The sequence below is a fragment of the Phocoena sinus genome, chromosome 15 (assembly GCF_008692025.1).
Source record: "Phocoena sinus isolate mPhoSin1 chromosome 15, mPhoSin1.pri, whole genome shotgun sequence".
Classification (NCBI taxonomy): Eukaryota; Metazoa; Chordata; class Mammalia; order Artiodactyla; family Phocoenidae; genus Phocoena; species Phocoena sinus.
In genome coordinates, this window is record NC_045777.1 from 65,011,730 (window position 1) to 65,023,769 (window position 12,040).

The window sequence follows — 12,040 nt, forward strand, 5'->3', positions numbered from 1 at the left end:
TCTGTGTTTCATCCTTTTCCCCATAAAGCCTCGATTGGGAATGCTCAAAACCCAGTTTAAATTTCAGCATGCAACCATAAATCAGCATACAACGTTTTCCAGATTTTATTATAAATAAATATAAAACCTTGAAAACCAAATATAGAAACCACAAGCCACTAATTTAATTCTCTGGATTGTTGAGAGTCACTGTGGCCCCCTCTCCTGAGACACACCAAGTTCCCTGCATGAATAGTTCAGGCTTTTCCCCATAGGGAACAGACCATCTGGAAAATGTCTTCCTTAACAGAAGGTTTTTGTAGCTATGTGGAAGCATCCATCCTGAAGTGTAACAAGTTCCTCTCCAAAACGTAAGGCTCTTCTTAAAGTCCGGGACCATACATTTCCAAAAAATTTCTCTCTCATATATGCCTGTGCACACACATACACACACATGCTAATGACGATGTAATAGTAGCTGTCATTCTTTGAGAACTTAGTGTGTAGAAGATCTGGTGTTAAGCACCTTCCATCCATTTTCTCGTTTAATCCAAATGAAAACTTAAAGTAGAGATAGCTTTTTAATCTCCACATTTTACAGAGAAGAAAACTCAAGCTGGGAGCAGTTGGTTGACTAACTCATGGAAGTTCAGCTCAACTGTATTTGAATCCTAGCTCTGCTATTACTAGCTGTGTGGTCTTGAGAAAGTTACTTAGCATCTCTGACCCCTAGTCTCCTCTGTGAACAAGGCCCTAAGAAGGGGTCTGTGAGGGTCTGGTGAGCTGGACACACCACACTGGGAGCGACACCCGTGGGCCCTCACTCATTGTCTTTGCTGGTGCTGTCCAAGATGATGTCAGAAGGAAAAGCCTTTGCCCCTAAGCCCTCTGCTACTCTGGGTCACCTCAGGCATTGTACTGAGAGTAGTTTTGCAGAGCCGGGAGAAACCAGATCTGCTTTCTGCAGAGCTGCCGAAAGACTGAGTGGTGTTGGATCCCGTCTAGATAATCAACTCCTCAAAGCCATGGGCTGACTCATGGAGCTCTGAGGAATAGTTGGGTTGGATTTAGAGTGTGTACCAAATGTGTTTGATTGGGATCTGGGGGAGTTTGTGGGGATAACGTGTGCTGAGGAAAGAGTTATTTTGCCTCACCAGTTGGGGGAGAATAATGCCCAAGGCAGATGGAAGTCCCACGTGGCAGGAGGAATAAATAAGTCACAGTTCACACTGAGGGGGATGCGGATGTTAGCCTGAGGTGCTGGGTGTCAGGTGCTAGGAAGGGGCGGGGCACAGGGCGCAAATCAGTACCAAAGGAATATGGATACGACGAAAATATCAAGAAGGTCAAGGAGTGAGCTGTCAATGGAAAATAATCGGGGGACAAAAATCGTTAAATTAGTAAAATAAATGTGACCTCAAGCAGGAAAAGACTGAAGGTTAGACTCCAGCACTGAGCAAATGGTAAAGATAAAAGAAACCATTCAAAGTATGAATCGTGGCAAGAGAGAAAGACTTGTTACATGGCCTTAGAAGACTCAAACTTTGACCTTGGTTTGGTTCCAAAGCTTGATTTTCCCCCCTGCATTTAGGAAGTCTAGCTTTTTTTATTAAAAAAAAAAATGAAAGAACAGAGAGTTCTCCCACGGGGTGTAATGCTGCTGTCTTTTTGTCTCTAACAGGGGGATTTCAGAGTGTCTGCCCCGGCTGACTTGTATGGTCCGAGGGATCGGGGACCCTCTGGTGTCGGTGTACGCCAGGGCCTACCTGTGCAGGGTAAGCTGCGTCCCTGCACTCGTGCCTGTGACCGTGTCCTGTCTCCTCTAATGTTCACGCTTCTCCCTCCCCGCCACCTCACCAGTCACTGGAAGAAGGACTTTATTAGCTGCTAATTTTAGAGCACAGCTTGTTCGCAGAAAGCAGAACCGTAGGATTCCTTTTAAAAATTAATCTCAAAGTAGACCCACTTACCAGTAACTCTAATTAGGGGATGTTTAAGGTCATCTTCTTAGAAACGGACTAAGTTTCAGAACTAATTGTTTCTCCCTTCTTGCTGGGAAGGAGACTCCCAAAGCCTTTCGGCTGATAGGTTGCTTTTCATTGACTCGAAACATGCTTTCCCTTTGTCTCTAAATTCGATTGTTTTATTAGATTTTTGGTCTCTGTATTAAAGAGTTGGACTGGAGTGCGAGGTGGTGAGACACTCCCTGCGAGTGTCTGGCAGGGAGAGGCGCCTGGTGACGGCGGGCATCAGGGTCTGTGTCGCCTGGCCTTGGAGGGCTGCTCTGCTGTGAGGATTGTAAATCACTCAGCCTTTCTCTCCTTTAAAGCACCGTGAAGCTCCTTCTTAAAACTAGTAAGTTTTTCATTTATGAAAAATGCACCCTGTGGAGAGTTTACACTCGTTTTTCTTCAACTCACGTGGGGCCTTTGCCTCTGGTAGCTTTCTGTGGAGTCCCCCTTGCTAGTTCTGTTGGCATTGTTCACCTTTAGAGAGGGGTTATTGCCCCTGTTCTTTAGGGTCCTGATGAACCCCAGACTTCCAGTGCCAAGAAATCAGAAGGCGAGGACCGTAGCCTTTGATCTGCTTCTTTTATGTGACGTCTAACAAATGACAGAAGCCCTGTGGTCTCCAGTGTCACAAAGAAATCAAACAGTCATTGCCCTCAGAGTGAGTAGCAGACATCCTTAGGAAGGATACTTTTTATAGGTCCACTCCCTGATAAGGGAGAAAAGAAAAAAAGAAAGAAAGAAAAAGCTTTCCATTAAAGGGCACTTGCTCCCTCGTAGTAACCGAGGCCGAAGCATTTACGCATTGCCATCTGCTTGAAACTTGGCGTGGATTTTTCATACAGGAATATCAGATATGTTTCCTAGAGCTTCAGCTTTGGAATATCGGGAGCTTGAACGCTCCAGCCGTGTCAGTGTTTGCTGAGGGCCTGTTCTGTGCAAAATGCTGCTGGATCCTGCGGTGGGATGAAAGGATACTATCACTTGTGTATTTGTGCTCTGCTGCCTTTCCCCTTGTAGGACACATCACATTCTTTGAACTCACCTTGATGTCAGTAATAGTACAATAATAAAGATCTAGAATCTCAGTGTGTTTTATGACACACAGTTATTAAACAGAAATCAGAAAGTGGGTGGAAAGATTCATTCCTTACAAACCTGTTCCAGTTTTAAAGTTTGAAGTAAGGTACACAACCTAGTGAAAGATGATATTTGTTGCATATAACGTGCCTTTGCGTGACAGATGCAACTTTAAAACTCAGTGGCAATGAGGAGAAATTACCCTAGGAAAGCTGGTGGTGAGATGCGCTGTATCTGAAATCATTTGTGTCAGTTTAGGCAGAGCTGATTTCCCTGGTTGGGTAGTTACTGAAAATCTTCTGATATAAAAAGAAGGAGACAGTGTGCATTAGTAAGGATTCTTTCAATTGCAAGTGGCAAGACCCCAATTCATAGTACTTTGAAGCAAAAGGGGGGAAATTGTTGGCCGTTGCGTCTGAAGAGCCTGAGGTAGTGCGTGCGTGGCAGACCCAGGGCCCCCAAACCATGTCAAGAATTGTCTCCTCCCTCATTGCTCAGCTCTGCTCTCCTCTGTGTGACTGTACTCTGAGGCTTTCTTTTTCCATATGGTGGAAAGACCTCCATCCTCTTGACTTAGGAACTCCAGTGGCAAGAGTGCCTTTTCCGCAGTAGTTCCAGCCAGAATTTCAGGGCAGAAACTCACTGCACCACCTTGGGTCCCTTGTCCGTAGATAGACCAGTCACTGTGGCCATGGGATGGGATATGCCTACGGACTGAGCCTGGGTCACGTGCCCACCCCTGCAGCTCAGGATCGGCCGGGTCCAGCTCTGCCACAGACCTGGTCTGAGAGGGAAGTTTGATTTCTCGAAGACAAATCCACTTTACTGATTCCAGAAACAAAGGGAATGAATGCCAGGCAGGCAGAAACAGCAGATGGAAATCATGAGTAACTACCCTTGCTACTCTAGGTAGAAATCTTTTAGACCCAAGCAGATTTCCAAGCTGCTCATTTGGCTTTATGGGAAGACATAAACAAAACACAAAGTCAGGGCTTCCCTGGTGGCACAGTGGTTGAGAGTCCGCCTGCCGATGCAGGGGACACGGGTTCGTGCCCCAGTCCGGGAAGATCCCACATGCCGCGGAGCGGCTGGGCCCGAGAGCCATGGCCGCTGGGCCTGCGCGTCCGGAGCCTGTGCTCCGCAACGGGAGAGGCCACTACAGTGAGAGGCCCGCGTACCGCAAAAAAAAACCCCCACAAAGGCACTGAGTAGGCGGGGCATGGGGGGACCTCAAAGCTGCTTACTAAAGGAAAGTATGATTAATCCTAAGTCATGGCCCCTTCAGTTCCTCTCCACTGCTTGTCCACTGGGCTTTTTTGTTTGCTGTCGCCTAACAGGTAATTATTGCCTTTTCTACAAAATGATTAGTGGAAGAAAAGACAATAGAATCAGAACACAGTAGAAGTGGATCTGACATTTGTTGTTAGTATTTTTTTTTAATCTCTGTGCCTGTCCTTGGAAGCATCCCCAACAGCCATAGAGATGCCCTTGGAATTTACCGCCCCAGTGGATCTTGCATAATTCTTCTCAAAGGAATTCTTTACAGACATCTAAAAAAACCTTGTTATCGTGAATTTTCATGACCTCTGGGTAGGGGGGGAGGTGAGTGGCAGGAATCTGTCCCCCTTGGAAGGAACCAGGTCCCAGAAAGCAACTCCCCTTACAAAGTTGTTTTCATGCTAAAGCAGCAGTGTGGAACTGAGGTGTATTCTGAGGAGCTCAGTTTAAGGAACATTATGATGCTTTGTTTTGTGTTAAATACTTGCACTCCCTGCCATAGCTGAGACCTTCACTTTGCATCCAACCCTAGGGCTCTGGCCACCTTCTCTATGATTAGCAAATTTTTTCAGCTGAAAATGTTACCATCTTTTTAAAACAATGAACGAAGGAACCAGTGGATTACAGCATTGTTAGGCTTCATGCTTGTCTAATAAAAACCGGCTTAAAATACATCAAAATTTATGTCTGCTTCCATGACTGCCCAGCAAAGAATGAATCCATGTATTTTAACAATGCAACAGTGAGGTCCCAGCTGACTCTCTTACATACCAGAATCTTTTTGCTTCATTTAATAAGTACAGCCACATGTGTGTTTATCATTTTTTAGAGAGGAAGAGAATATCGTATACATGATCTTGAGAGTACATTTCTCCTTAGTGCTGTATTGATTTGTTCCCTTGATCATCTGTTCAGTCATACTTTCATTACCTTTGGGAAATTGCTAAGATGATTACTGCAAATGTTGCCCTTTTTTCATTAAAAATAGCTTCTGTGGTTTTTCTTATAAAAGCAAGATATGCTTATTGAATAAGAAAACAGATAAGCAAAAAGAGTAAAAGTTAACTTGCTGGACCTCTCTGCCTATATCTATCTCTATGTATATTTTTAATTTACAAAAATGACATCACACTGTATATGTTATTTACAACCTCTTTTTCCATGGTCAAGGTAATTTCATTTTGATTGGCTACAGGTGGGCATGGAAGTGGCTCCGCATCTCAAAGAAAGCCTAAATAAGAACTTCTTTGACTTCCTCCTCACATTCAAACAGGTAAGAGTACACTGTCAATCAGAGCAGCTAATTGATGTAATAGCTACGTGATCACAAATTCATAAAACCCAGTTGGTTTTCCAAGTCGAGATTGCCTTAAAGTTCTTTGAGTGTGTAAACCCTATAAAATTACACTCGAGTCTGTTACACACAATTAAAACGTGCTGATTGTACTGAACAAGCAGAGAGGCTTAATGTGCATGTGTTACCAGGAAACATCTCCCGTCGATCAGCCTTTCTTCTTAGCATCTGCTGGCTCCAATTTTATCAGGTTACTTCTCTGCACAGCACACATTCCCAGAACAGCTCAGCCTGGTGACATGGGAAACTTTGTGTGCTTTTTTCTAGTTTAAAAAAACCCTGAGAAACCAGGCTATTTCTCTCGGGGCCATCCAGATGCTTGCAGATATGCGCAGTCTGTGAGTTACATGCTATTCGTTTATTATGTGACTTCCCCTTCTTTTGAGTGTTTATTTGGTCTCCTGTAGATTCACAGCGATACTGTCCAGAACCAGCTGGTGCTCCAGGGAGTGGAGCTTCCATCCTACCTCCCCTTGTACTCGCCTGCCATGGACTGGATCTTCCAGTGCATTTCCTACCACGCCCCCGAGGTAACTGCCAGGTGGCGTAAGTGTGAAGCTCACCACCAAGGAGGGCTCCTCTCTTCTGTGTCTTAACAAGCCCTACTACACCTGTGTGCCCAGGGACATAATCAGGGCCCTTTCATAACGGCTCACTGTTGTGACTGGTTCTGCGCTCAGCACTTTTCCTGCCTTGCCTTGTTTACCAACTCTGGGAGGGGGATGTAGGGGCCCAGAGAGGCCGAATAACTACACAAGGTCACACAGCTAGAAAGTGGCAGTGACTGGACACAAACCCATTGAATCCGACTCCAGGGCCAGCAGGCTTCATTGCCTCTTCACTAACCTTCGTGCACTCCTTTTGTGTTGATAATAAGTTAATAAAGTCGTAAAGCAGATAATATTTTCTCCATTTTATGGAAGGAAAGTGAAACTCAAGATACGTAATTGCTCTTATAAATTTTTTTTTCTTTTCTTTTTTGTCTAACTGAAGCATTGTCAGGGATTAAAGTGAAGTCAGAATCATAGCAGAAATACTCTTTTTCTTCCCTAAGACTGAGAAGCAATTTCAGTGGAACACCAGTCTCAGATTGTCGCAATAACTGTGATAGATGAAGCTTCTGTTGTCTTCTCGTTGATGGCTGAGAATTTATTCTTTGTGAGGGAAAAAGAGACCTTGCTACAAAACAAGGATATTTGGAGTAAAGCAAAATTCAAATCCACCTGCCTTTTCCCTGTATCTGCAAACACATATTGACAGCTGTTAAGAAAAAAAAGATACGACTGTGACAAAGCAATCCACTTTTTAAAATATCCAGTAGAAATAACTTGACGAGTGCGTAAACACACACACATACACATGTGTAGCTGCGTTCATGCTAGTGAAACAGTGGAGACAGCCATCAGAAGGGGATTGGTTAAATTATGGTCTGTGTACTCAGTGGAATGTTGCGGGGCCATTTAAGATGATGGAGACCCACGATGGAGTACACACTGATGTGCTCAAGTGAAAGAAAGAAGTTACACCTGTTACTGTGTGTGTCCTAAGTGGTAGTGTGGCCTGGTGTTCAAGTGTGGGCCCTGGAGTCGGGGTGCCTAAATCTGAATCTCAGCTCTGTTGTTGACAGCTGTCAGACTAAAGCAGAGGCCAAGTCACTTGTCCCTAATCACTCAGCTTTTTTCTTTACCTGTGAAACGGGAGCAGTAATAATTCCTGTTTTCGAGTCTACTGCCTGGATCAAACAAGGCAGTCCATTTACGGTGCTTAAGGGAGAGTCCCACACGCAGCGCTTGAATGCTGTGTCATCGGGATTGCAAACGTGATTTTCGTATCTGCACAGGAGAATTGGGAGAGAGATACGACAGAATATCGCTGGAGGGCAAGATTTTGGATCGTCTTAACTTATTTCTTTGCCCTGTTTTTTAACTTTTCAGCAAGTATAATGTCTTGCACATATTAAAATTTTTCCAAATCCTGAAGTATGAGGAGAAAAATAGGGACATTTCATATTTCAGGTGAATTTTTTACCATTGAGTAAATTGATTTTAAATCAAGCCAGTTTAACAGAAGATGCTTTGAAAACCTTGCTGGCCACTCTCTGTGATCTTCAGTGTAGTCTCAGCCACCACATGCTGGCCCAGGCTCCTGGGAAGAGGTATCATGAACTTGACCAATGCAGCTGAATGACTGAAACCTATGAGCAAGACGGAATCATTTGAAAATGAGAACACTTATTTTTTTCTCCTTACTTTAATGAAAAGCAAAATTGGATTTAAAACAAAAAGTACATGTCATAAGGCATTCTTCCTTTTAAGTGCCAGTAATCTCAAAGGATGGCAGAAGCTGGGAGTAGAGCTTTCCTGGGGAGTAAAACTCTAGGAAATCATTATTGCACTAGAAGAAGTGATTAAAAAAATTAGGTCACCTGAATAATAATAAACTCTGATTCTTGGGGCATTTAAATAAGGAACTTACAGTGTCTCATAAAAAAAGTCATTTTCAAAATGTGGAAGAATTAATGTCAGCGTGGTGCTGAAGATGTGTGTGGCAATATGATACCTAAAAGCTCTTTGACAGTGGCTGGGATGTGTCCACCGGGGAGTTGGAGCTGTGTATGTCTGTAAGAGGCCATGCCTCCAGAACGTAGGAGTTTGTCTGCAGCAGCTGGCAATACACCCGACAGGTAGGTGTGAGAGAGGAAGGGAGAACTATCTAGATGAGAGAAGGGAGAAATGCCTTCAGCTGCAAATATCTGACATACGAAATTTCAGATCGAAATTGAAATATCAAATCCCTTCCCCCCAAAAAATCAAGGAGTGATTATTCAAAAAGGCTTTTTTGTTGTTGTTTAAAGACAGGATTTTTTCGCCTTATACAATTAAAATTAGAGTAAGTGAAAAACATTTATGCCCCCAATTTTAGACACATTCTGCAGAGAAAAAAGCAACCGTTTCATAAAACTTGCTTTTGGGCAATGAAAACGAATCCCTTGATAAGCTTCTCATCATTTTCAGCAGCTTTTTATCTTGTCTGGTATGGAATCCCGTGATCACTTGCTAAGCTGTGTGATGCAGGTTGTCACCGTTGAAGGAGGGAAGAGGAAAGCGGTAGAGGCTGGGGCAGGTGGTCGGGCAGACCTGGGTTCAAACTGTGGCTGTGTTGCCTTGGGCTGCTTTACCTCTTTGTGTTTCAGTATTACCAGCTGTAAAATGGGGCTAATTAATAGAACCTTCCTCGAAGGGCTCTCACGAGATGACTGATAGTGCGCGTCAAGCGCATGGCCAAGAGCTGGTGCGTGGTAGGCAGCAGGCAGATGGGGGTGGTTACCATTGTTGTCTTTGACCTTAACATCAGATGGGAGCCTGGACTGACTTGAAGGCCAGGAGATGAGCAGAGGGGCAGTAAGGAGGGGTTGAGGGACGGGACCCGTATAGACGGGCATGATAAGGAGACAAGCATTACTGGAGAAGAGTGAGGGACTAGGCTGGCTGGGAGTGGCTCAAGCAGAGGTTGTTGAACATCGTGTCGTGGAGACCAGGCAGCGCTTGAAGATTTTTTTTTTTTTTTTGCGGTATGCGGGCCTCTCACTGTTGTGGCCTCTCCCGTTGCGGAGCACAGGCTCCGGACGCGCAGGCCCAGCGGCCATGGCTCACGGGCCCAGCCGCTCCGCGGCACGTGGGATCCTCCCAGACCGGGGCACGAACCCGTGTCCCCTGCATCGGCAGGCGGACTCTCAACCACTGCGCCACCAGGGAAGCCCCCGCTTGAAGATTTTTGACCAGGGGGATAATATGAAAAAAAGTGGTGCTTGAAGATCAGACTGGCAGAAGCATCTGAGATGGATTAGAGGAGAACTCTCTGGTAGCCATGGAAAAACCAAGAGGCAGAATGGATGGGAGAGTACATATTCATTGGAAAGAATTTGGAAAAGACAGAAAGGTTAAACGGAGGAAAGGAGCCACCTAAAAGTCTGTCATGAATAACTGGTCACTGTTAACGTTTTGGTGCATTTTCTTTTTAATATTTCTCTCTCCGCTTTCATTCTTGCTCTGTAATTGTGGTTTTGTAGATGAGAAATATTTCCTGTATGATTTTATGATGCTTTTCCCTCGCTTAACGTTATACCAAATACCTATTGTTAGGAAAATTTTGTGACCTTTCAGGAAGAGTTTAGAAGGCAGTGTTGGTTGGCTGTGAAGAATGGAGCGGGGAGATGGGTCTGAGATGCTGCTACGCTTTGAGCCCTTAACCACCTCTTTCTGAGGCTCCCTCTGCCATGCGCCCCACAGGCACCCCTCGTTTTGTTGTGCTGTGCTTTATGAGCACTTTGCAAATAGTGCATTTTCATAAATTGAAGGTTTGTGGCAACACTGCGTCGAGCAAGTCTATTGGTACCATTTTTCTAACAGCATTTTGCTCACTTTGTGTCTCTGTGTCACAGTTTGGTAATTCTTGCAATATTTCAAACTTTTTCATTATTATTTGTTATGGTGACCTGTGATCAGTGATCTTTGATGTTACTATTGCAAAAAAAAGTATGACTCACTGAAGGCTCAGATGATGGTTAGCATTTTTTAGCAATAAAATATTTTTTAATTAAGGTACGTACATTTTTTTATACATAATGCCATCGCACATATAATAGACTACAGTATAGTGTAAACATAACTTTCATTTGCACTGAGAAAGAAAAAAATTCGTGTGACTTGCTTTTTTGCAATATTCACTTTATTGCAGTGGTCTGGAGCAGAACCTGCAATATCTCTGAGGTCTGCCTGTATTAGTTACTTTACTTGGGCTATCTTAATTCACTCTCAGAGCTTCCCCAAGCTAGGTGTTACTGTTATACCCATTTTACAGATGGGGTACCTGAGGCTTACAAACTTCTTACAGTCACACAGTTAGAAAGAAGTCATGTAGCCATTTTGGCAGTGACTGAAACCAACAGATTTGTTCCCTTGACTGCTTTAGACTCTTTCTTTCTAGGAATCTCCTGTTAACTGCTACATTTTAAGGTGGGACTTGAACAGATTGACCCATGGGACTGCTACTCCAATGGTCATACTATAAATTGCCCTTTAAACATTCTAATGTATGATTAGGCTAGTAATGCAAATCTAAGACTAGTCTTGGTCGATGATAAATCTCTCTCAAGCATACAGGTGTGTTATTTTCATTCTTTTGAATTAGGGAAAAATCCCCAGAGAAAGATAAATAAAGGAAAAAAATTTAATTTCTCATTTTACTACCTGGGATATAAAATTTCTTTTTATTCACACTGAAATATTTTATTTCTTTGAGACTTGAGCCATATTAACTCTGGATTGGAGGAAAGATACTAGCTTTTAAGATTAGTTTATGGTTTTGCCTACTGTTTTACATGTTTGTTTCATCTAGAAAAATAAGGAAAATGTGATATGTATATCATTTAGTTAATTTTTTTTTTTTTTAACATCTTTATTGGGGTACAATTGCTTTACAATGGTGTGTTAGTTTCTGCTTTATAACAAAGTGAATCAGCTATACATATACATATGTTCCCATATGTCATTTAGTTCATTTTTTTATGGGGCAATAATTGTAAATGCTGATTGGAAGGCTATTTAGTAAAAGTATAAGTACATATTTTCTGAGCACTCTGGGCTGCGTATGAGTTAATCTCAGTTTAGAAAACAGAAATGTGTTATTGACCCAACTTCTTTTTTCTTTTCCTATACTTTTGAAGTGGGTAGATAACCCTAATCTGGAGATAACCTTAAAAATCCAGTAGTTAAATGTGATGGTGGCTATACAAATCCAAATATGTTACTGAAGTGTCACAAAGATATACCCTTCACCCCACAAAAAGAAAGGTGCATGAAAAACCTGGTGAAATAGTCTAGTTAATTATATTATACCAATGTCAGTTTCCCGATTTTGACAATGCACTGTAGTTACGTAAGGTGTTACCACTGGGGGAAGCTGGGTGATGGTACCCAGCACCTATACTATTTCTGCAATTTCTCATGAGGCTATAATTGGTTAAAAATAAAACATTTAAAAAACGTCATCAGTTTGGAGCAGTTTGAAAAATAGTTACGTACATGATGTGGATTCCTCAGGCATTAAAAGGAATGAGGTAGATTTGTGTGTACTAACACGGGAGGAGGGAGGCCCGTGCTAGATTCTTGAGTGAAAAAGGCAAATTGTAGCTCAATGTGTATAAGACTATCCATTTCTGTAAAACAGAACAAAAGTCTTCTACAACAAAAGCTACGTATTCATAGGGCATAGACAAAGGCCTAGAAGGATAAATACCAAATGTTGACACTGTTGATCCCTAGGAAGTGGGAGTTGGGAG

At 43.0% G+C, this 12,040-nt stretch overlaps 1 protein-coding gene across 5 annotated transcripts in view; it reads left to right on the forward strand.

Annotated features, from left to right (window-relative positions):
• Positions 1-12,040, forward strand: part of VPS35L (VPS35 endosomal protein sorting factor like) — a 134,907-nt gene that overhangs the window by 46,156 nt on the left and 76,711 nt on the right. For all 5 annotated transcript variants that reach the window (XR_004345827.1, XM_032605529.1, XM_032605527.1 and 2 more), the window contains 4 exons: positions 303-350; positions 1,661-1,754; positions 5,542-5,619; positions 6,108-6,230. Coding sequence is in view for 4 of the 5 variants with exons in the window: in XM_032605529.1 (XP_032461420.1) it covers positions 303-350; positions 1,661-1,754; positions 5,542-5,619; positions 6,108-6,230 (343 nt within the window). In the remaining variant the exon portion in view is untranslated. The remainder of the gene's footprint in view (positions 1-302; positions 351-1,660; positions 1,755-5,541; positions 5,620-6,107; positions 6,231-12,040) is intronic.